Source organism: Falco naumanni, chromosome 6 (genome assembly GCF_017639655.2).
Source record: "Falco naumanni isolate bFalNau1 chromosome 6, bFalNau1.pat, whole genome shotgun sequence".
NCBI classification, from domain to species: domain Eukaryota; kingdom Metazoa; phylum Chordata; class Aves; order Falconiformes; family Falconidae; genus Falco; species Falco naumanni.
The window spans coordinates 7,053,783-7,079,526 of record NC_054059.1 but is presented as its reverse complement, the minus strand read 5'-3'; the positions used below and the strand labels follow the sequence as shown (position 1 = coordinate 7,079,526).

The 25,744-nt window shown below is 41.9% G+C and overlaps 1 protein-coding gene across 32 annotated transcripts in view; it reads right to left on the bottom strand.

Moving 5' to 3' along the window:
• Positions 1-25,744, bottom strand: part of SNAP91 (synaptosome associated protein 91) — a 71,098-nt gene that overhangs the window by 7,602 nt on the left and 37,752 nt on the right. For 8 of the 32 annotated variants that reach the window (XR_005828457.1, XM_040598075.1, XM_040598086.1 and 5 more), the window contains 13 exons: positions 25,621-25,721; positions 20,607-20,621; positions 20,291-20,461; positions 14,010-14,117; positions 13,236-13,493; positions 12,951-13,028; positions 12,772-12,843; positions 12,194-12,277; positions 11,230-11,313; positions 4,898-5,035; positions 3,460-3,609; positions 2,098-2,128; positions 730-841 (listed from right to left, as the gene is read on the bottom strand). Coding sequence is in view for 31 of the 32 variants with exons in the window: in XM_040598075.1 (XP_040454009.1) it covers positions 730-841; positions 2,098-2,128; positions 3,460-3,609; positions 4,898-5,035; positions 11,230-11,313; positions 12,194-12,277; positions 12,772-12,843; positions 12,951-13,028; positions 13,236-13,493; positions 14,010-14,117; positions 20,291-20,461; positions 20,607-20,621; positions 25,621-25,721 (1,402 nt within the window). In the remaining variant the exon portion in view is untranslated. The remainder of the gene's footprint in view (positions 1-729; positions 842-2,097; positions 2,129-3,459; positions 3,610-4,897; positions 5,036-11,229; positions 11,314-12,193; positions 12,278-12,771; positions 12,844-12,950; positions 13,029-13,235; positions 13,494-14,009; positions 14,118-20,290; positions 20,462-20,606; positions 20,622-25,620; positions 25,722-25,744) is intronic. The other 24 variants (XM_040598077.1, XM_040598083.1, XM_040598078.1 and 21 more) reach the window with 12 other exon arrangements.

The following is a 25,744-nucleotide window of genomic DNA, read 5'->3' as shown; positions in this document are numbered from 1 at the left end:
CTTGACAGTCGTTTTCTTCCCTTTCCAACCCAACTTTTTCAAATGGAGGACATTTTATGCCCTGTGCGACTTTGATGAGATGAAGTATGACCCCTCTTCAGATTCCTCTTGTAGCTTACGCGTGATCAAGTTGCTCTTGCGCCAATTTTAGATTTTTAGCTCAATTCAACCCTCTTCTCTCAAAGCTAGTGCCTTCTGATACGTTTTAAAGGGCAGTTTTAGCTTTTCCAACAGACTGCTTTACTCTGCCAAACAAGCTAATCAGTTCTGATCTGACATCATTCACTTGATCAGTATGAATATCCTGTAGTTAGTCTTTTGATCTGCTTCATTCAGGGAAGCTTGAGAAAAACTTATTTTCCTCTCCTTCCAGTACTTCAGCTTTGGATCAATACTATTGTCTTTGGGCAACTGACCAGGGGCTGGTGTTGGCAAGACCTATATGGCTAACCACACACCTGGAAACGTCCACAGGTATTACGTGCACATGTAGAGTAATATCTTGATACCTATGCTAGTATATTTTTCGTTGCCCTAGTCTCAATGATTGATTTACACCAGCTGTAAATCTGGTCTTAAAAATGTGACTTGAAACAATCATACCATTTATACAGAAGGAAGCTCTTTACCTGAAGTAGACTTCAGGAGCCGTGCCTACACGTACGCCTGCATAGTCTCATAAAATATTGAGTTTTCAATACCAGTGGTATCGATGGATTAACTACCTACCAATGGACCGCTGGGGACACCACCAGTTGACCATGTTGCAGGTGCTACTTTTGGCTGCCAGTTGGCTCCTCCTGTTAGCTTCTTTTCTCCAGCGTTCCACTGAAGGTCTCCCCTAACAGACGGGGAGACAGACAGGGCCATTATTTACATACCCTCACAGTGAAAACGAAAACCAGTTGCGGCATACATGAACGTTGGGCTTGCAGCTACATTAGTTTATGGTGTATATTAGTTTAAGTTATTAACGGACAAGTACACTTTCGGAGTCACTCAGTTTCAAGGGTTGTTAGCAGCAGAAACCAGTACGCTCTATATTGAAGTCAGCTATATAGTTACGGCCTTTGGAGTGAGAATTAAAAATTAGAGGTTTTATTTAGTATTGAATGAAGGTAAAGTATTATTATTATTTCTTATTATTGTTATTACGCCCTTGAAAAGTAGGAAGAGGGACTGCTACTGCCTGTTCTAAGGGGCCAGGCAAGTAGCACTGCCTGCTAGAAGTCTTTGAAAGGTCATTTCATTGCTGGAAATTTTGCTCAAACAGCTGAAGGAGGAAAGCATTCGGTTCTGAAAAAAGTTGATAGAAGATAAACACATCAATCATAGAATAAAAGGGCCGTTGCAAACCCAGGTTTTGTTAGAGGCCATTCTATCCAGAATAAGAAACACCATTTGAATGAAGTAGATTGAAGGAAGGTAAGTTCTGGGGATAAACCTCATGATGTGTTTATACATATCCCCCCTATCATCTCCACAAGAGGCACAAAACATTTTGAAGTACACGCATCATAAACTGGTCTTGCATACAGAGGAAGACTAAGCACAGAAGGAAGCAATCAGATTAAGATACATTCAAAAATCAATGCAATGATGTAAATACTTCTTCTTGCAAAAAGAACCTTTTCACTGCATGGAATGAACTTCTTTTCTATTTTACAAGTATTCCAATGCCTATATGATAAGCACATCCCGTGTCTGTAAAAAGATAACAAAACTATTACATATTAGCCTAGATTACTGAGGGGAGCTATAGAATTTATTATCTGGACTATTTTCCCATTTTAAGTTGTTTGGAAATCAGCTGTCCGATATGAAAACAGTGATTTACATAAAAAATTCTAGGACTCAGATTAAAGCAAGCAAGTTTAAAAGCTACGTCAGGAGCATTTAACCTTAATTATTCAGTGAATCTGTACAGAATAGAATACTTCTTCCAGAATTTTTCTGAACTGATTTTTTGGGTGCGAGGGGGCGCATAACCCGTTCATTGATTCTTAAAAACCACTGAAATAGATGCAAGATTATAAAGCAGAGTTGAGAACTTTTTTTTTCTTTCTTTTTTTTTTTTAAAAACAAAGTTGAACTTACTTTTTCGAAGTGGTACCAGAAATGCCAAGATCTGAAAAATCATAAGAAAAAAGGAAGTCGTGTTCAGTAAACTAAAGCACATAAAACCAGCTCATGTTTCATTGCACATGGGCTTATACAGAGTAATAAAGTTTCAGCTGTCCTCATTTAGGCAGCGTCAGAGGACTGGCCACATCTACCCCTTCTTCTTTAGGACAAACATTTGAGGAACCCTGCAGATGTCTTGTGCTTGAAGAAGCTGGGTTTGCTCCATAAGCAAACCAAAGTAACAATATATTTAGGTCTACAAAACGCTGAGTTATTTAAGGGCACCAAGCTATTTGCCATGAATGACAACACTAGTTTCTGTTCCTCATTATACATACGGGAATAAAAAGCTATTTTTCACAGACACATAGATCTGAATGTTACCTGGAAGATTTGCAATGCTTTATCTGCTCTATCATACATGGAAGCTCCAAGTAGTTTCCTTAATAACTCTTTGGAAAAAGTTTTAAGCTAAGTTGTAACATGACCAGTACACGTCCTGTAAGTGACAAACGGCTAAGTTTGTTTTTCTCGCCCAAACCTGGACGTAGCAAATGACAGGCAGAAGTGGTTTCAAGTGATTAACAGTCCTTCTGACTTCTAAGCATGGTCATTTCCCCCCACACCTACCAGGATAGTATGCATCATAAGTTCATTATATCTTGGCTGTGGTGTGTATACATATACTAACAGTATTCCATTTACGCAGTCCTCCAAAATACAACTTCAGTAGTATCACACCTTGGCCTAGGTGTGCCTCTTCGGTTTTTTAGGGGGCTGTGGATATTTATCTCTATTTATAAAGGCTCTAGCCCTTCTGCTACTACAGGAAAGAGAACACTTTTTAGTTCAGCATTTCAAGAACATGCTTTGGAAATTTCACTGTTGGCTGCTGTGCACTCCTGACCCCACTGCTGCTCCTCCTCCCGTTAAGCAAGAAGTCAGCCATTTGGGCCACCAGCTTTTCTGCCTAAATTCCACACTGCTGTCAGATGCTTTGGACAATGTTTACCTCCCCATCCACTATTACACAGGGACAGACCCATTAAGGGTCTGATGTGTCTGTGAATGTACCTGGGATGTTCGCGCATTACAAATCCCACCTACCATACACAGATCCCATCACTTGACTCAGATCCTGGGCACAAACAGGGACAAATTATGAAGCCAGACTACAAGTTATCTGGATCAGGCCTTATTCCTGCCTATAGCTTCCTGATCTGCCCAGGGAAACAGAAGGACATTGAAGCCAGCTAAAACACGGGGGTATTTGGCTCTGTGGGAAAGTAACGCAGTTGTACGCCACACCATTTAGACCCAAAATTTGTCACTTACTGCCTACTAAGTTTGCAAGAGATGAATCAAGATCGCTCCCGAGGCCCTTGCTTGCTGCTGAAGCAGTGACTGTTGCTGTGGCTGAAGGTACTATAGACTGGCCCGAAGGAACCATAGTTGGCATAAGAAGATCACCTAAGCCATCAAACACTGGAAGTGAAAGGAAAAAGGGTTAGAACAGCAGCTGTGGTAAGACAAACCCTACCTGCCACTTTGCTGTTGCTCCAACAAATATAGCACAGACAACCACATCACAAGTCTTACCAAAACACTGTTTGACGTTAGAAGTAATGCCAACAAGGGCATGCATGTCATTTTACTAGACACTGAACGTACAGTAATCCTGAAAGAGCTATACTGATGCGAACTAGTACGAGAAGACATGCCTAGAAGGACTTTAAATGGAAAGTTAAATCTCCATAGACACAACACCACTTCCACATGACACTATTTTTTTTTACAGCCATCCCTAGAGAGATGTCGGATGCACACACACTTGTTAGGAGATATTCATTTAAAGGTTTTTAAAATGAACATCTTGCAGCAAACACCAGTCAGAATTACTGTGACAAAGGCAGTCTTATACCTTGACATCTTACAGCAACAGGATTGGAAGTCTCAAGATGTTACTATTGACTTGCAAGCAGCAGGGAATTGGGAAAACCTACTAACATCTTATAAGATCAGAAGGAACCAGAACCATCCACACTGACAGAGCCAGCATCCTTAGTCCAGTCATCTAACTCGGAAGTTAATTTTTAGATCCCTTGAAGTCAAACCACCTGGTATATCTTATGTCAGCGTTCTATCTTCTGATCTGTGTTTGAGGTACATGCTAATGTTAAGTCTATAGGAAGGGGCAGCATGTGCACTGGCAAGCAACCAATTAACCAAGCAGCATTACTACTTCAACTTTTTTTTTTTTTCTTGTTCAGTTGCAGAACTCACCAATTTTAAGTTTGTAGCAAGGACCCAGCATGGAAAACATAGAATGGAAGAGATGCAAACAAAACGATAGCAGTGATGAAAGTTTAAGCTTATAGTCAGGCAAAGAACGTGAACTCTGTCCCCATTCTGTGTACACTCAGGTGCCATGCAAGCTCAAAAATAGCTTCAGCAGGAGCAGCAATACGACTTGCCTATATACTCGATTTACAGAACAGTGTTTTCCTTGCATAATCCCTGATTCTGCACATCTCAAGCACATGCAAGGATGTTTACACTAGTTTGTTTTTTTACTGACATAGTAGAATAAAAAATGGGTACAGAGAGCTGTAGGGCACACAACAACCTTAACATCATCCTGAGTTCTTCCAGTAGAGAAGGAAGAGGGAAATAACTGATATTGCCTGTACTCAAAGCCTAAATATGGCGTCATTCACTCATCTAACACATAAAACACATTAGAAAATTCACAGGAAGAAACCCTGTGGCTCACCTGATGCATCAAATGAACTGCCAGTCGTTGGAGCTGTTGTCCCAAACGCTGCATCAAAGTTAGGCTGTAGTAAGCTGGTTTGAGCTGGAGTGACTGGGGATGGTGATGGAGAGGGAGCAATAAAAGAACCTCCAAAGCCTTGAAAAAGCCACATAAAAACAGATGTGGACATTAGAGTCAGTCGTCCTGGGCTGTGTTTAACAAAAGCTCAATCTATACAAGGCGGAATGAGACACAATTCTTAGCAGACCATTACAAATAACTCCACACTACACAAGCACCCTTGGTATGCCAGGTCTGACCCAGTGAATTTTGGGAGAGTCACCAATAACAACTTTAATGTTTGTTATTTAGATTTCTGCAGAGACAGACCAACAGAGTAGAGAACACACTTCTTCCAGTACTACGTGCTATTGCTCTAGGTAAATAATCTCACAGGCAGAATGCAACAAACAAGGATTAGTTCAGAAAAAAGAGAAACAGAGAACTAACTTGAGAAAAGCTTATGATGACCCATCAACTACTTTGGAACCTCAATTCAGAAGGCAGTGTTTTACTAATCTAATTTAGCTTCTCTCACCATCTTAAAACATCCTGGTCTCCTTCATCAAGATGTCTTCAAGCTGCTGAACCCCCACACTCCCATGCCAAAGCAGGATCAAGAGCATCCACAAGTGAACTGCTTGTAGGCTGGAGAATATATCATATATTATAAACCCTCTATTTATATAAATAAATCCTACTCATGGAGATTCTCTAGCCTGCAAGCAATGCACTTCCAAGCTTGGTTATTCTTAAAATCCCTCCCTTGCCCTCCATATAATTTGACCTCCCTTGCAATTAAATCTTATTTGTATTATCTACAGACTCTGGAAACTGATTAAATATGCAAAGACTCTGGCAAAACGAGACCAGACATATGACACTTTCTCAGTTCTCTTTAGTCTACAAGCCGTTCCTCTTATTCAGTCTTCTTGACAGTGATGTCTGAGTCCTCTGTACTACATCTTCAGTCTCAGCCTTGTTTTTCCCCAGCTGCCCTCGCATAGAAAGGATCAGATCCCAGCTTAGTGCTCCAACCACGACTACACAAATACGGTGGGAAGAGCATATTCTTTTGCCACAGCTGAGCACAAGACAGCGACGAGCCCACGCTCCACCACTGCCTTTAGTTTCTTTTCAGGGAACATCCTGCCTTGCAGTCTGCTGTCCCTATTTGTCCGGCTAACCGCTGCTGCCTGTGGACAGAAGCTCGAACATTTACTCATTTGAAATTTCTCCTTTAGATAGTTTTCTCAACTTTGTAGAGACCATTTTAAATCCTATTCTCGTATAAAGTAAATACAGACCTTTTCACGTGGGTGAAATCTGAAAAATTTGGCATGCTACTCCAACAGTCACATTGTTGAAATTCAGTACCAAATACAACTTATCAATTTAGAAGAGATCATCTGTTTACATGAAACCCTTATCACTGCTTTCTGCCTTTTTACTTAGTTCGTACCACTCTTGTTTAAGCAGTCAACTAATTCCTTTCTTCTTCTGTCCTTCAGCTTTCTTTAGTTACCAGTTCAGTGGGGAAGCCTGCTTTTTAATAATGGGAAAATAAAGAAAATTCTGAAGATCCTCGAACCACCTTTTTTATCCAGACTGCTTTCCACGGTCACAGGGTATATTCGATTACAGCACATTATGCAGACATCTTATTGTACTGGTTTTGGCTGGGATTGAGTTAATTTTTTCCGTATTAGTTTGTATGGGACTATGTTTTGGATTTGTGCTGGAAACAGTGTTGACAGTACAGGGATGTTTTAGTTGTTGCTGAGCAGGGCTTGCAGAGTCTTTTCTGTGTCTCACCCCACCCCAGCAGCGAGCTGGCCGGGGGTGCACAAGAAGCTGGGAGGGGGCACAGCTGGGACAGCTGGCCCCAACTGGCCAAAGGGGTATTCCATACCACACCACATCATGCTCAGCAAGAAAAAGCTGGGGGAAGAAGGAAGGGTGTCGGAATGACAGTGTTTTGTCTTCCCAGGTACCTGTCACGCGTGATGGAGCCCTGCTTTCCTGGAGACAGCTGAACACCTGCCCGCCAACGGGAAGTGGTGAATGAATTCCTTGTTCTGCTCTGCTTGCACGCACAGCTTTTTCTTTGCCTATTAAAGTGTCTTTATCTCAACCCACAAGTCTTCTCACTTTTACTCTTCAGATTCTCTCCCCCATCCCACCGTGGGGGGAGTGAGGGAGCAGCTGGGTGGTGCTCAGTTGCTGGTTGGGTTTAAACCATGACACTTGCAGTGACAAGAGCACATTTCCCAGCTATGAAATCGAGCATCTGCCAGGCATTTAACTATGAGACAGGCTAGAGCTCAACATACAGAACCTGTGCTCGAATTGCAAGCATCCACTATATCAAGTGTTACTGTGAGATCTCAGACGCTGTCTCTGAAAACGTTTCTTTCTCAAAGAACGCAGCAAGACTAAACACCAAACACTTACATATTGAAAGAGTTAGAGAAATGTATACACACACACTTGATGCAAGCATCAGACTTATTTACACATCAGATGCATGTTTCAGAAGAGGAGTGAGTTAGCAGCAGCTAACTGTATTCAAACCCAAACGCTCAGCAGGGAAATGAGAGTGGTGTGCCATCACCTGGGCACCAGGCCAGAAACTTGCTCTACCACCAGCAAACAGGTTTGGTTGTGGAACAACTGGTCTATAGGAACAACGACATTGGCCCCAGAGACAGCTGGGAGAGGACAGCAAACCTGACTATGAACTACAGGTCGAGGAGAAAACAACCTGATTAGAAATACCTCATAAATTATGTCCTTCAGCTGAAGCTTGCCAGATTGCAGGCACTGGCCAAACCCACTCTGATTGTAAGTTAAACTGGTCCCTTCAGATGCTACTGACCAGGCGCCCTGGCTGGAGCCAGGGAAGCAGCAGCGGGAAGCAGAGCAGCCTGCTTTCTGCAGTCCCAAGGAAAGAGCTTTTCAAAAGCCTGTGTGAGCTTCCCTGCTTCCCACAGAGCCCTTATCACCCAAACCGTAGTCCACAGTAAGCCACACGTTCACACATGCTAACTCTGAATCTGGACAAACGTACTGGGATCAGAGATCTGTCCTCAGCTCTCCAAGGTCTGTTCTCAAAGCGGGTTTGTCACGGCATAGTTTAGGCTGGAAGGGAACTCTGGAGGTCAGCCAGCCCAACGCCCTGCCCAAAGCTGCTGGCCTGGTGCAATCAGGTTGCCCAGAGATCTGCCTTGACACCTCCAAGAGGACCGATTCCACTGCCCCTCTGGGCAGCCTACTGTCATATCTGACCATCCTCATGGTAAAAATAAAAGAATCCCAGTATTCAACTGGAGTTTCCCCGCACATTGCCTTGTTTCCTATCGCTGTGCACCTCCGATAAGAACCTGGCTACTGTTCCCTGTGTCCTCCAGTGAGGAAATTTAGACACGAACGAGACCTCCTTTTTGCCTTCTCTTCTCAAGGCCGAATGGACCCAGTTCCCAGCCTCTGCTCATACGTCATGTGCACCAGGTCACCGTCTTGGTGGCCCTCCACTGAACTCACTCTGGTATGTCTTGATCACCCACATCAAGGGATTCTCTAACACATTCCAGAAGTCCCCTGCATTACCTGTGCCCAGCCACATTCCCTATTGCCCTTCCAGCCCATACTGTGGTGGCTGAAGTTGCTGCCAAAGCCTGTGACAGTGAGGCTTTCTGCAGGCCTCTTCTTGACCAGGTGGTCTGTAGCAGACACATGCTAACACATCACCGATGCTGGCTTATCCTCTGATCCTTACGTACAAGCTCTGTCCTAGTCCATCACCTGTCCCAAGGCAAAGCTCCATCCATTCAACTATCTGCAAAAAAGGTACCTATCTGCAAAGAATCAGTCCAGAAGCAGGCTGATGAGATACACGGATGACAAAAGGCAGTTGACTGGAGCAATTCCTAAAGCTCTGGAGCCATCTAAAGATCCTGTGCTCAGTTAGATCCTTTCCATATCCCGAATGAGAACAAGGAGCTGGGCAACACGGCATTAACTTAATTCCTGTAAGATTCTGCTTAAAAAGTTACCTAAGCTTTTGCAAAGCCCCATAAAGTGTCTGTTCTCCAGCTACAGAAGAGAGTTCTCCCCAGCTTCAGGTAAAGTTTGCATGATGATTGGTCTTAATTCCACAGCTTTTAGCCTTGCACAATTTAACAGCAACATCTGGCACAAAAGCCATAGAAACGCTTTAATAAATTAAGTTCTAGCTGTCTAGGACTTGCACAAGACCCAGAGACAGTCTGCAGAAACAGCAGCAACCGAGTCAGAAGTATTGTCTGGACATCCCTAACTGCCCAGTTTTGAGGTTGCTTTTACTTACGCATTCATGTAAGAATTTTTTACAGGAACATGCTATTAGGGTATGTACTGGGATAGACCTAGAAGGGTGAAAGGTTAGATTATTGTATTTATCAGCGTAGGTCTAGTCTTGCCTGGTGAGAGGCTTAAAAAAGTATGAAAAACATTCTACCACAATTTCTAAGTGAGCCAGGAAGAGACTAGAAACTTTTTTGACAGCAGAACACTTAAGACAGTGATGCATAGTAAGTATACTCATAATATTATGCATATGAACACTGAGTACAATGAAACACTCATAAACCATGAAGGACAAGCCGTCAGCCACCATATGAATTCTGGACACTCTTGAATTTAAAACTGGATTACACTGCAGGCTATACATCTGCCATTATTTAGGGTGAACAAATGTTTAGCAATATGCTGTGATGTTTGCAGAATATCTGTATCTGCCAAAAAAAAAAAATTAAGTCTACTTGGAGCAAAAATAAAATTTTAAAAGAAACCATCTTATTCACCCCAACTACTTCAGGTCAGCTTGAGTATTTATAACTCACAACTTACAACATTTCTTTTATAATTTACGTTTTGATTTAATGTGACTCATCAGATTCAGAGAGCACACTGCTGAAGTTTAAGCCATCTGGAGCGTAATTCCTACTGGAATTTAAGCTTAGTTACAGATAAGGAGATAAAATATTTTGTATTGTAATGTTTGCATAAGCAGGATTAGCTTCTGCCTGACAACATCTTTGCACCCGGTCCCCCGATAACACACACGACTGAAAAACCACTGGTATCTTTCAGAATCTACTACTTTAAGCCTATACTCCTCATGTAATGGAGAGCCTCTCATGAGCATAAAAAGGAAAAACATACACAGGGTTGGACCTCTGACACAGGGTAAGCTGGCGTGAGAGACCTTCAGACGTACAGACAGCAGCTGATGTCAGGGCCCACCACACCTGGAGCAGTCAGCAGTTGCACAAAGGGCAGACTATCACTCCAGCTCGGAATTAATGCCACAGAGGTACAACACAAAGCTAACCATCATCTTCGAAGTTCATGAAAGATAACCTACCAACGCATTCTACTCACAAATTCACGTTTTGGAAACATGGGGACAAACTGAGTCAAGTCTTCCTGAAGCCAGAAGTGCATTAGTTTCCTTTAAACTTGAGGAAGGCAGGCTGGGATCTTGTTCTCTACAAACTTCAAACCGGGATGGGGAGGAGTCACCACTGTTTAGCACACTCCCTATAGCCACCAAAATACATGGTGGTTTAGCATGAATTTTGGAGAACGGTACAAACAGAACCCAGCTGAAGCTGCTTACTTGTAGTATGCCGACTACAATGATACAGTTATTCAGCTTTTGAAATAGGGCGTGACAGTGATGCCACACTCAGCATAGCAGAGACCTCATTTCACCCAGTGTGACGAGAGGGTCACTATCACCTCTATGCCCTTGTCCTCAGAAAAGCTCTTTCTCGTCAGCCTGCTCTCCTTGGCTAAATGCAAGACTGCTGCCAAGTCATTCATCCAAGCTCCTAACGCTTAAGTGTGTAACCTGCCTCGATTAAATCAACCGAGAAATCGAGATGTATTAGAAGTAAGGAACAAGTAGCATAGCCTGCAATACTGCTTAAGTACTGCTGCAGTCAGCCAAAGAAACTTTATGTACACGCTCCTATACAGTGAACAGTATAGAAAAACAGCAGGAGGTAGGAAAATGAGGAGCATAGGAAGAAGGTAATCTAGGACATTAACTCGTACTTCAGTATAGCCCCTGCCCTGTAATTCACCGTACTTTTAATTTAAGACATCTAAAGTACTAAGAAATCTTGTAAACAAGTATTTTATTCCACTGCAGAAGTCCACTTACACCCAAGGAACATAAAAGATTTCAAAGACCATTTCTTAGTTTGCCTTAAAATAACAATTTGCTAGAAGTTCTTTATTACCAGCAAGTAGGTCTGCAGAAGCTGAGGAACTAGAAGCAGCCTGGGTTGCGGGCTGGGGTTCAGAAGCACTACTTCCAAAAGCATCTAAAGGGAATTCCAGAAAGCATCAAGAAAAGGTGAAGAGTTCAATATTAAATGCATCAATTCATCACTTAATGTAAACAAAAGATGACAAAAGGATAACCACTTCATTCATCAGAAGAAGAAAATGAAAGCGATTGGCCATCTCTATTGCAAAGCAGTACCACGGATGTGAAGTGCAGGTGGAAAAAAGGAGGGGCAACAAACCAGCACTTGAGAGGAATCTCTTCTCTTTTTAGTTGAGCCTCTTCTCAGAAAATCCATGCAAACCGTAGCATTTTAGACAAGAGGGCTAAGCCCTTTGGAGGTGAATGCATCAGACGAGAGTTTGGAGTTAATTCCAGACAGAACCTACTGACTCATATTAAGTCTTTTTAGAGGAGTATGTCACTAATGTTTGAAAATTCACTACTTCTGAGCAACATTTCTGTTCTACAACACTCCTAGAGCTGGCTGGCCCATCCTAATTTCCACCTTGTCAAATCCCACAAAGATCCTGTGATTCAGATAACCCACTCCGAGACAAGTCACCCCCAAAACTTCAGCTGCTTTGAGAAACGGAACTGAGAGAAAACAACATGACCACGGAGAGTTGCAAAGAAGAAAAAAAGAACCCAACAGACTTTTACTGGACCGCTGAGGAAGAGCCACACATGCACTGACTGAAAACAGAATGGCAAGTGTCACGACAATGAAATGAGCACGCTGACAGCTTATTTGCAGTTCGTTAGTGTGCAGTACTAAGAACTGGGCATGCTAGTCTTAGCTGTCATGCTACACAGAAAAGCTGTGAGAAGGGGGAAACCTCAGCTTTAGCAAAGCGCAAAGGTAATTGAAATGAAGTGATTCAACTCTGAAGTGGTGAGGAAAGAAAAATACCCACCACCAAATAGGTCAATCACACCTGAAGAATCCACCTTTGCTGGAGAGGCAGTGGGTAGAGGAGAGGGGGCTGCAAATGCATCCACTGCAGTAAGCATAGGATAAATAATATTTAGTATCAGCAAGGCAACAATGATAGCTAAATATTTCAAAGCCACATGGGCTCCACCAGTTAGAACGACAGGGTTGGTAAATTCAGGTAGCAGTCTTCAGAACTGCAAACAGAAAGTGTTACATTTCTCACACCGCAACTGAAAACCACAGTACTTTAACGAAAACATTGCGTATTAAGAAAATTCTTATGCTTGGAGGATTTACTCTCTCAACAACTACATTACTTACTCAGCTTCGGTGTCAGCCACTTCACAGCTTGCATCTTCAGCCACTGCACATCTTGTGACCAAAGCATCAAACCCACAACTTAGTATTTCAGCTTAAAGATGTAAATTGGTAATAAGTGTTTTTTGGTTGTTTTTTTGTTTTTTTTTTTTTGTTGTTGTTTTTTATTTTACTCTTGGGGAAACAAAAACAAGCAAACCCAGGAAGTCTGTAAGACGGCCTGTGAAAACAAGCACTCACCAGATAAGAGATCAGCAGTGAGAGAACTCTCAGGCACAGGAGAAGCTCCATGCGGTGGAGATGAAAAAGCATCTTCCAGAAATGAAAGAAAAACCGAGGAGAAGTAAGTATCACTCAAGTCAGTTTACACCATTACACGGCATCAAAGCAGCAGAGTATTGGAAGAATTCTCTCTTTACCTGTACCAAAGAGATCTATGCTAGGAGTAGCATCTGGTTTAGGTGCTGCGGGTACATCAGGAACAGACTCAAATAAATCTAAGGCCAAGAACATAACACATCTTTAACTCATTTTTGAAAGGCAGGACTGAAAGCAGAACTTCCATGTTTTATACATCATATTTTGAATTAATAGGCTCTCTGGTTTGAGAGCCCAGCACACAGCATGCATGCAACAATGATTTGTTTGTTCTGTACTCCTGACAGATCAATCCAACAGAATCAAAGAGTTAAAAACAAAATTACCACCAAAGATATCTAGAGCAGGAGGAGCGGAGGTGGTGGTGGTAGCAGTAGTGGTGGCGGTAGTGGTAGTGGCAGTAGCTGTAGTAGCAGTAGCAGCAGCAGCAACAGCAGCAGCTGGAGAAGGAGTTGTTGCAGGAACTGGAGTGGCTGCACTAGTTGTAGGGGTAACTACAGGAACAGCAGTCTCTGTTGGCTTCATAGCAAAGAGGTCCAGCTCAGGAGCAGCCTCTGCACTACCTTCGGATGGGGCAAAGGGGTCTTGTAAAAAGGAGAGGGGAAATATTTGTGTATACGTACTTAGGATCAGCGAGGGAGGAAGTCAAGAACAAAGCAACGACAGGCAATGCACATACTGCAAATACACGCACGCACACAGAGGAGGTCGTTAACATTTAGCTTACTTATTCAGACATGTTACTTATGTTTTTCCAAAATAAAGACCACCTGAAGGGCTGAGCAGGCTAGTTAAAGGGGAGAACTTTCAAAGGCTCTTTGACAAGGCCAAAAAAAGACAGAAATATGACAAAAGAATATCCACTTTAGCAGGTTACTGCTTACAAAACTCAGCACTGACAGAATTGTCCATTAGCACTACCAAATAAGTACAAAGTTACTGGGACTCAGTAACAGGCAGTTTTGTTAGGCATGCTCTTCAGTCTAACATTTGTTTTTGACCAATTGCAAACACTAAGAAAATTTCAGAAAAACACACTGCCATGTAGTTTAAACAAAAAGCCAGCAAAACAAGAGACTATCTAATGACATAAAACCCACCATTTCCTGAACATGCATCAAGAGCTGCTGCTACAGGGGTTGGGGTAGCTGGTGCTGCTGCCCCTTCAGCCGCTGCAGGGGCTTCCCCAGGAGAAGCTGCAAAGGCATCTTGGGTGCAGTTTAAGAACAGAAATTAAAAGGAAAAAGGATAAAGAGAAGAAAAATATAGTAAAAGAACCAAGTTAAATTGCACAGGTAGATCCCCTTATACAACATGAATGTTCTTACTCTGACAGCAAGACAAGTCATGCAGCACAAAACGCTCTGCCTCTCCCCCAACCCCACATGAGCAGGTTCTAGACAGGGTTTGAAGATAGAGCTTCTCTGGTTGCCTGCAGGAAGTACAGTGAGTGTAAAATAAGGCATTATTCTCATTGTATAAGGGTTCAGAGCAGCATGCTCATGTACTACCCAAAATTAACTGAAGAGCGAGCAGAGGTATGGCAGTAAGTTGGTGTTTACAAAAATACTAAAAACTTGCATGCTCAAAGCCTGTAATACGTGTTATTGATCTGTAACTGTGAATTTACTCGCACAGTGCTTTGTGAACTTAAGCACCATCACAAATAACAGTCCAGTTACATCAGCACGAGATCTGCATCTACCATTTCTCAGGTTTGAGCCAAGTCAGTCATGCAACATCTGAGAAATTGAACTTACTTGTTTCTTGACAGTATTCCAATTGGATCTTTCTGAAGCCATAACCTGACGCATAGGTTATATTTATTCAGCTTGCTTCTGACAGATCAAGGATCTTAACTACTGGCCAGCCATAGTGTGTCTCTCCTCCTTTTAGGATCACCTCTAGGCCAACCAACCGAGTCAGGGAAAACAACTGTTTGGAGGTTTTGGAATGACTTGCTCATGAGTTTTCTTTGACCATTTTTTTCCTTGCCACTTGCTAAGTGGTATGTTTAAATTTTAAGCTCTGAACTTTCACAGCATTATTCCTAGGCTTAAACCACCATCTGTAGCTCTTAATTCCATGAAGTAGTCCTAATGGACAACGCCATTTGGACTATCCTCATAGGCAAGCATTTTCTTCACAAAAAGACTGCACAATTAAGATCAAATGCTTCAAGATGCTCATAAAGGCCATTTTTCTACTGCTACAAAGTTAGCAAGTTAAAAAAATAAAATCTGTTGGGGAATACTGCAATTGCACTGTTAAACTACTACAGGAAAAAGCTTACCATGCTTTAACTTGAGTGTCAATTTTAAAATGAAAACAACCATTTTAAAAACAAGTTTGTGCCACTTAATCTAAAAAGCTCAAAAGAACATGCACTGAAACTTCAACAGAAGAGATGAAAGCCTTGTACAATAGAATTAAAATGAGTTAGTAGCAAAAAAAGGCCTGCTAATAAGCCATTTCAAATACAATTCTATTTTTCACATAACAGGGTTCAACAACAAAACTGGATGGCAGTTGTCCAAGTAAAAAAAATCGTAATTTGTCAAACATCACAGTGTTGTATGTACACCAGACACTGGCATACATCCTATAGAAGAAATTCAACACAGCACTGGACTGAAGAGTTTTGAATGGTACTGCTTAAGAACATGCTATGCATATGGTCATGTGTGTTGGGGTCTGCTCTACAGGGCCAGCTTTCAGATAGAGGGTCACCCTGCGCTCTTCCAAAAAAGCTTATTTCTATCCACACAAGCTTGTAGGTCATCAACAGCACAGAAGCTGGTCAATGCTATTTATAATTACCTCCCAGAATGAAAGGATAGCCTCCAGGTTTCATATGAAGTGGTGTTTCAGAATGCATACAGTTAAGTCACCAGTTCTATGCTGGGACCACTTCAGCCTCAGAGCAACACCCATTCCTGTCCAGATGTGAACTACTGAGGTTCCACATACAGCAGCCATAGAAATTCAGGTGGGCACAAATTCCTTCCAGTCCATAGATGGAAGGGAATGGCTAGCGTGGCATCAGCTTTATTATTTATTGCCGCTTCCAAATACGAATAGGTTGTTGCCAAGCGTATCATATTCTTTAGCATCATAGTTGGGTTAAATAGCAGGTGGGATAAACACCTAAGTTCATAATGGAATCTAAAGAAAAAACTTTAAATATTAGTTACTCCGAGAAGTTCAAGAAACTTATATAAGCACAGAGACAAACCAACCTAACCAGGTGACCCTACAGCTCACAGTTCAAACCAATGGTTTGCTGGGTTGGTTTTTTTTTTAAGTTAATACTTATTAAGTTCATTGAAGCCTTCCAAAAGGCTGTGCTGCACCTGCACAGATGCCCTCTGCTAAAAATCGAGCATGACATGCAGAAATTGATACAATTAAGTATTGCATGTTTTATTACTAAAAAACAGATTGGAATGTTTCTTTTTTTGTTTCTCCATATTGGCACGGTAACCCCACATTTGCATTTCCAGCACTGTAAGAGATCTTCTCCCTTTACAGCAGTTACTGTATATACTCAGTTTATGCCTCTTTACATTTGTGCATCTTCTGCTTCAGAAGTGAATCTAGCTTTTGACTTTTAGAATCAAGTAGCACATGATCCTCGCTTGGGTTTAAGATGTTGCTGAAACCTTTGCAAGTTCACACTACACGGAACAGCCGTTAGGAGTGATAGCTACGTATTCTGTACTGCAAACACTTAAATTGTTAAATAAAATCAGTTCTTATTGAAGTGATGTGCAAACAATGGCATTTTTAAGTTCTGAAACACTGAAGCAGTGCTTCAACACATCTTGTCTGCAGCAAAGTAAGTGTTCTTGAAGAGCGATCTGTTTAATTTCATAAATTCATAAATTCAGGCTTCATCTGACACCATGGCATCAATATACAACAAAAGTTATTCACGTATGATGATACTTATGTATGACTTATAATCATTTAATGTATTATGCAACATCTGAAACAACCCTATGGCAAGTCACAAGTATTTGAAAGATCACAGAACTAAAGTGTACAGGTGAGCAGAATTTTTTTCTTGTTTCCACATTTTTTTTCCTCTTCAGTCACCCTTCATTACTTTGGCATGGAAAACCTGCCTTAACAAGAAACACCCCACTAGGATCACTGCTAGGAAATAATAGTAAGAATTATGGGATTTTTGTTGTTGTTTTTTAAAACTTTAAAAAAAAAGTTTTCATTTTAAAATAATTTTAAAACACTTTAAAATAAGTGCTGGTTTGCTACAAGCATGTTCCAGCATGAGGGACATTCATTTGCCAAGTGCCAAAAAGTCTCAATCACTTTGCCTTTAGTTTCTTTAAAGGGAAAACCACAGTTCCCTGCCTGCTTGTGATTAATACTGAATACTTAATAACTGACATTTGCACAGTGTCTGCCATGAATTTTTACTTGCACCACTTACACTATAATTGCACAACAAAATATAACTCAAGAACACATTATTAGCATCCAAAAATACTGTGTCCAAATTCTATTATTGAGGTACATGGCATTTCAAGATCTTTCGCCTTTCCTATACATTTCCCCCTCTCAGGAATGATTCCAGCTGCACTTTGAAAACAGCCTCCTCTTGTTTATCTTGGAAACAAGATAAGGAATTCTTCAAGTTGGCCCAGGTAACTGAAAGCTTGCCCATTAATCAGACTGAATTCTTCAAAAAAGCTATGCTGGATCAATCCTGCATTTCTCATCTGCTTTCCAAAAGCATGTTAAGACATGAAGACATAAAGCAGAGCTGCTTCTCCTCTTAAAGACAAAGCCCAGTCCCAGGCAACATGCAGGCTCCTATCAGCTGAAGTACCAGCGATGCAGTGCAAGAGAATTCAACAGTCATTCCTGCCAAGTCTCCTCTTCTGCTTCTTCCATCACCTTGGCTGCCTCTCTCCTGCAGCTTTCAGCTTCCCTTCCCTACCCAGCCACTCCCTGAAGACTCTACATTCTTTCTCCCAAGATCACTGGTCCTGTATCTTCCCCTACCACACCTCCCCACAAGGGATTGCATAAAGCAACTAAGAACTGGCAAGCTGCAAAAAGTTAACATGACCTTGAAGACTGTATCTCTAGCAGACCTCAAAGATCAAATACCTACTTTAAGATTAACTGTAAGCTTTCCTGGCACCAAAAAAGCTAGAGTGACAGTGTCTGCCCCCAGACTACCGCTTCTTGCACTGTACGTAGTCTTGAAGTAAAAAGGAATGTTGGTATGGGATACCAGTTACAGCACAGGAGTCAGACAAAAAACAAACAAACAAACAAACAAACAAACAAAAAAAAAAAAAAAAAAAAAACCAAAGAAAGAAACAAACAAAAAAACCACAAGCAGAGAGATGGAAGTTCAATATGGACTCCAGGATCATAAAAGGGTCTGGCCTGCGGGTGTCTTGAAGGCACTGCAAAAGTACCTTCACTGCTGAGTGTGTTTAGAATTTTTTCCTTCTTGAAAACCAGAAGTTTTCTGCTATTGTAAATAACAAAACCTTGCTTTGTCCTGAAGCGTTCCAGGAAAAAGTCAGCATTCATCTACTATATAATCCACTGGAGATTTATAGTATTCGAGCAAGAAAATACATTCTCTTTTAAAAAAAACTGATCAAGTCACAGAAGTCTGGATGCTGCAAAAGTATAATTCTTTCCACACTGGAGAATGAAGGCAACTCCACTTGCTAACACGTGCCACTAAGTAATCTAATGATCAGTTAAATCTCTAGAAACTAAATGCATCCAGCTCTTTGCCACTGATTTGGTAGCAGCCATTTTTCCAGGCACAGAATAGTGCAAAAGGTAGAAAAAAGGAAGGGTACATCTTGCTGCTGGAAGCAGTAGCACTGGAAGAATATGCAACAGTAGGTGTTTTTCTAATCCTGTTGCAAGTTTACAGTGATTTCTAGCCATTTAACTATCATTTAATTTTTTTTAAAGGTCATATATCTATGCTAAATTACTAATGTAATTTGAAAGTGCTGTATCCAAGACTGGCTCGACCCCAACATCTACACACCAGAAGTGTCATGCGCTGTGCATCTGCAGCAGTGTTAACAAGCACAGGCCTCGGCTTCTGCAACAGTCTTCTGAGGGTAACGAACATCAGAATCTCTCTTGCGCCTAGTGGTGTCCAGAACCATTGCCCACAACTATTTTAAAATTGCTTCTGAACTGCCTGACCCTGTGGCGCTTGACCTATTATCCATCTTTGTAAAAGGGGGAGTTAAGTAGCAGGTAGCAGCTGTACTCCTTTCTTACAGCTTCTCAGCAGTTCCCCTGGGGATATCCTGGAGCTGTCTGTCTAAGTCAGTCCTAAAAAACTTCTAACCGGGAACTCTGAGTCTTTAGGAAACACCTGTTTATGTGTGAGACCTCTCCAGAACTCCTGTCAGTAGAAGCGATAAAAACACCACACTCCACTCAGAACATACTGGAATTCAGTTTTGCTAGCAAGGATGTTATTACTAATTCCTGACATACATGGTCATACTGGAAGAGAAACCTACAAAAATACTGTGGTCAGGTGATCTTAAACATGTTAGTAGTTTGTAAATCAGAAAATTTTTCTATTAACCTGGGCTGGTATAGTGCTGAAAAGAAACGGTAATTTCTGACATGCTGCTGACAAGCCTCCTGCTCCATGGGAGCGACAAGAAAACTGACAACATACAGGGGGAAATTTATTCTTATTCATGAGGTTAGCAGCTACCATGAGAGACTGAAAGAGCATAGCTAAACTCAAAGAATATGTTTCTTACACATCAGTTGTATAGTTGGCATTTAGTACGAGTTCACTGCCACTTGAATTTACTATTAATGCTACATGAAATAAAACCCAGATTCAAGAACACTGTAATATAGTAGTTTCTGCTGGCTCCATACTACATTTACTGAAAGGACTCAGAAGAAATACAACAGAGCTCAAGTGCCACATGTAATGAAGGGGCAGGAAGCTGCCACATCCATCCTCAGCAACTACGAAAGCACAACTGCGTTTCCCACAAATTGGAGTACAGTGCGTAGTTACTGAATAATGTGGAAAGAATACCTGCTTCTCCGGGTGTGCACCTGAAACCTAATTTTTTTTGCTGTTCAACCATAAAGTAATTCAGTCTTAAGCGTGCACAGTTTTCCATTTCTATATACGTGCAGAGGAGTCTTATCAACTAAAAGCACAGCAAACAACGAGGCAGTTGGACAGTTTACATTTCCTGCTCCATCTAGCATCCAACACACAGGCACCTCTGGCAGAATTGATTAAATCAGAGGCCTTGACACAGTAGCTGAATTCAGTATTGCTTCATCTACCTTATGAGCTGGCATAGAGCACTAGAGCAACCAAACTAACCTCCAAAGAGATCCACTTCAGCAGTGGCAGCAGTAATAGTTGTGGTTGTAGCAGCGGCAGCTGAAGTAGTTGCAGTATCAGTAGTTGCAGCAGTAGTTGCACTAGGCTCTGGGGCAAATGGATCTGAAATCTGTGGCTCAGAGGTAACACCGGAAAGTGCAGCCAGATTATCTATATGCAACCACATAATGAAGATCAAACAGGAAAAGTAAGGGGAAGAGGGAGAGAGACCACAATTACTCAGCTCCAGAAAGCTGGAGCTTTTAATAAGGAGTCTTAACATTCAAAAGTCTTAGAAATCAAAAATGTTACTCACCCTCTCCCAAGAGGTCTAGTGATTGTCCGTTACAATGACAGCAGAATAAAGAAACAGACTAATTAGTAGAACTGCCAGACTGAAGATGTTCGTTAGCCATATGTTCATTCTTTTAAGTGACATATCTAGGTTAAACAATTTCTGCACTTGATCTTCCAGCATTCAAGAAGTTACTGTTACATGAAAAAGTTCATTCTGTTCAATAACTCTATTCAAAACAGAACCAGTATGTAAGTTTCACAGAGGTGTTAAGTTCTTTAATATCTAATCAGCAAAGATGTTCAGACACTGGTAGTATTTATCACTTCTGTTTTATACAGCTGGCTTTCTTTGCTTAAACTGTAACAAAGAGAACCAGGTAGCTGCCTGTAAGGGTAGTACCTTTCACCACCCCAGGGTACACCCAAGAACCACTTCTTTAGAAGCTCGATTCATCACTAGACTACTTCTCTCTTGCATTTGGCCTAGCAGTGTGGAGAGTAAGACCAGAAGTAAGGTAGACTTCTTTGAAGTTCATGAGCAGCTCTCATCCCCCAAGAACACTGTGAATTTTAAATTCAAGTTCCTGGGCCTAACAGCACACAGCTTCAAGACTTTCATCGAGTAAGAGTGTACACAGGGAGAGTGAGCCCCAGCGAATCCCAGTGCTCCCATACAAGTACAGTAAACAGGCACTGTCGAAGCTTATTTAAATCAATAAGCTAATAGCAGAACATGCTTGGGTACCAAAGAGAATCTCAAGATAATTCTGCTTAGTTGCACGTATTTTCTAGGCCAAAGTAGTTAGAAAGCAGTCAAAATCAACATGACAGTCATTAAAAGTAGGCAGAATTCAGCTGATCGTTCCGCCGAAGTGAGCGGTTGCGATCCACCCATCGGCCCTACAGCCCTTCACAAAACTGGCACCAAAGCCAGGGTACCCTAGCCGAGAGCAGCCTGCAAGTACAGTGTTCAGTGGCTTCAGGATACAATACACGGCATCCCTCCTGCCCCAAGTATATTCCGAGAGGCAAACAGGCTGTGGTTCTTGTACTCAAGACAACTATTTAGCAAAGAAAAAACAGGAGACCGGCTCCTCTTTGAAAGCTTCTCCTGCATTTGTAACAGAGCAAGCAGAAACAGCCACCTCTGCTAACGCTTGCTATGAGGACCCATGACCGATTGACAATATAAGCAGGTTGGCTCTGTTCCAACTTTGGTTCCTTAGTTAACTGTTTCTGGAAGTCAGTGAAACATCTTTAATGACAGACTTCCCCACAAATTGATGTCCTCTAAGATTAGTCAGATTGAGCTCAAAGTGAGCTTTGCCTACATAAACCCCAACTACATGCTATAAAAAAAAAAAATAATCTGTGAAAACTAACCCGTTTGGCCTATTACATTTTTATACTGCAGTTAGAATAGTCTGAGCTCAACAACTGCCTATTTACGAGCCAGTAGCTCGGCGTGGCTCCTAGATTCCTTGTACAGGTAACAGAGTCATGGCTTCATCTGAGGCACACCGAACAGTGAGCAGTCCAGATGCTTTACTGTGGGTCAGTATGGAGGAAGCAAAATGACTTGAGCAAGCACAGCTCAATCTTCACAAGTTTGTCTTTATTTTACAGTACTTGTTAAAAAGCTACCAAGGAACCACATGCAGGTATTTTCGTAATTGGCTCCTTGGGAGAACTCTACTTGAGACTGACTGAACAAGCCGAGGTAAGTCAAAACACCATTCTGAAAGAACATTAACAGTGTATTAGAGATGTAGCACTCTGGTATTTCATTACTGCACACCAGGTGGATGTCTCACAGCTAGACGTAAAACAAGCAACTGCTGGCAAACTCTTACCTTCTATTAGCTTCTTCTTCAACGCATTTTTGTTATCCAATTATGTTATAGATCACAACACAGTGAAATTACAATTATCCAGCATGGCAATCTACCTTTACTCTTAATACGGGAAGGATTAAAACCAATGCTCTATTGTACAGTAATATTTAACTATACTAATAGAAAATCCATGTTCTAATGCACACTGCAAGGTAGTTAGTTCAGTAGTTAGAAATACAAGTCAGTCTGCTTTTACATCTGAGAGTCAAACCTCACGAGGATGCAGAATTTGACCTACTGTATTTTTTGTAATACTAAAGTCAAATTTGCTTGCCAAATGCCTATCTATTCACCTTGCGGTATGTTGCAGGCAACTTGTTACCCTACCTTGATCATCTCCTGTTAGCACAAAAGTGTAGATTTTCACGTTATAGTTCATTTGCCAGATAACTTACGCTGTATTCAGAAATATACTAGTTATACAACAAAATACACAGCACACTGTCTATACCACTAAATACACAGTGTACTATACCAAATATACAGTGTATGCCAGAATACATGGAATCTACACTGCCAGTGAGATTGAGAAAGCAGGATCATTTGTTGGTGATGTATTCCTGAGGTTTATGTGACATGTAAAGTGCCATTTTGATGTTGCATCTTTAAGTACTTGCTATTTACATTTTCCCAGCTATTCTGAACTGCAGCAATTCTTCCAGCTTCCTCTGCCTACTACTTTCTGACAAGTTGCTGTGTTAACTTGCTGTGGGCCAGAAGAGTTCTGCAGATGAGGAAGAAGCTCAAGTAGCAGGGAGGCACTGTTATACATTCTCCCAAAAGTCCTGGGTGGAAGAAAGCTCATCTTTTCCAGCCTCCTGCTCAGAACAACATTACACCCAACACCAGATCAGGGCAGTAATGGCTTTGCCTAGGTCAGGTCTTGAAGAATCTCCAGGAATGGAGAGTCCACTGGCTCACATCGGGGTCCTGCTCCACTGCTGCCTTACCCTCCAAGTGAAATAATTTTGCCCCACGTCCAGTCTAGCTCTGAAGCTGCAGTATGTTGTTACCCTTCATTATAATCAACTATCACTTCCAACCAAATTTTGGCTCTGCTCTGTAACTCCCCTTCAAGTAGCTGTAGGCCACTAGTAAGAGTTCCCTTTAGACTCCTCTTTGCCAGATGACAGCAGCCCAGCTCCCTCAGTCTCTCTCTGCAGAGATGTGGTCTAGATCCCCGGAGTCCTGCCAGTCTTCTGCCAACCCCCTCTCCCTTAAACAGGAGAGCCCAGAACTGGATGCAGAATTCCTGATGTGGCCTCACCTGCACTAATTAGAAGGCTCTGTAGTACCTGTGAGGTTGTGCAATTTGTAGTGACTAGTGGCTTCATCCTCCAGATTTAGTTTAAAAAACCCCAACACCTTAACACAGGCTGAAAGGATTTCTCATTACCAGATGAAACATTCATGGAAATTTCAGTATTTTCACCACAAAGGCATTCCAGTTCTCCATTTATGCACGTCTGATATGGTGTTTGGCAATTATTTAAAACAGTTGAAAAAAAGAAAAAGAAAATTAAAAGGGCAAGATTCTGGTGTAGTAACAGGTCATCATACCTGGACTCCTGCCAGCAGTAAAGCAGGCAAACCTGAAGCTTACTAAGATACCAAAATGCTATTCTGAAAGGCAAGACTGAAGTATACTTGAGGTCAGTGATAACCTTGACCAAAGGAAGAAAAGTTAGCTGTCCTTTTCTGTTGTGGAGTAAGAGGACTAGGTGCATTACAACTCAATTTTAGTTTTCAGTAATTCAGAAGACCAAAACCAAAACCACCTAAGTTCCAAGCTACAGGTGCTTTGTTCAAAAGAGCAAAGAAAAAACCCAAATAAATCTGCTTTCAATTGCAATGTGCATCAGTATTTTACAATATTAATGGCTATTTACTCTGCATAACTGTGCAACTGCCTAAAAAATTAACTGAGAGGCCTGAGCTCTTTTGAACATCTCAAAAGTTTGTGTTCCAGTACTTGCCAATGACAAAGCAAGACAAATAGGATGCAATCAAAAACTGCAGAATAATTAGTCCCAGGCATCCTAGAATAGATGACTTTTTGGTCTTGCTTTCTGGGTAAGATTATACTTCAGTTAATAAAACTGACACTTCTGGAAAAAATAAAGTAAATCGATTCAACAGATTAAACTGGAATATGCAAAACGTGGTCTGTGTGACAGCCGTAGCTAGCCTCTCATTACGAAATGGCTGAGATACAATGTCACCTTTAATGAACTAAAGCTAAAAAGAGAAATGTGGCATGCAGAAGCCACTAGTACCCAGTATCAGCATTCTCGGCAGCCAGCGTGACTCAGTGTACCGCTCTTACCGTGAGAGCGCTGATGAGTTCATTAAGCTGCCACACCAGGTTTCTTAACATTACACCGCAGTGGGTTTACAACTGTGTAAGTTAAATGACATTTACTGGCCTAATTCATTGCCTTCACAGGACAGGAGAGAACACTGCCTGCATGTGTTGCGGTCCTCTCCAGTTCGGCAGCTGCCAGTGCTGCTGGGAACAACAGGCTCAGCTCACCACAGAGCTCACCTTTCAGACTGGTTAGGTATTCCTCTCTGAAAGCACTCAGCCCTCTGCTTCTGTTTTCAGACTATTATTCTAAGCGGACAAGGAAGATTTTAATAAAACGTGTTAGGGGTTGTCAGAGGTAATCACACTTGCAGCGGAACTAATTTGTCACCGTTGGCTTTAGATGCATCACTGCTTTAAAAGGTGTTTTTGACTCTCCCCCTACTGATCTGTGGGCTTTGCTTTATGAACAGCAGAGCCGACTCCTGCCCTCACCTTGCCCATGAACACGAGCAGTTCTAGTTCTTCTGTTTTAAAGTGCCTACCCTACCTGTTCACCTTCAGCCATCCCCCTCCTGCTCACTTTTAGTCACATAATCCTGGCTCCTCCCAGCTTTGCAGTCAGGCCCTTATAAGCAGCTTATACCACTATGCATATCCCTGGAAAAAGAAGTAGCCTTGTGCTGCGAAGGGATGCCTGACTGTCAGGTCAGCAGAAGCCTGGGATTGAGCTGGGCACATCCTGTGCTAGCAGAGAAAGAGCCAAGGTTCAGTTCAGCCAGGCAAGAAGATGGAGACTGCAAGAACAGATGCTGACAGCGAGGTTTTTCTACCTCCCCATGAAGTGGCTCCAGCAGGGGCTGCTGGAGCTGCCTGCCCAGTAGCGGCGAAATCTGGCTGAAGATCCAGAAGATCGCTGGATGGTTTGGAAGAGCTGCCAAGGAAAGGAAGAGAGTT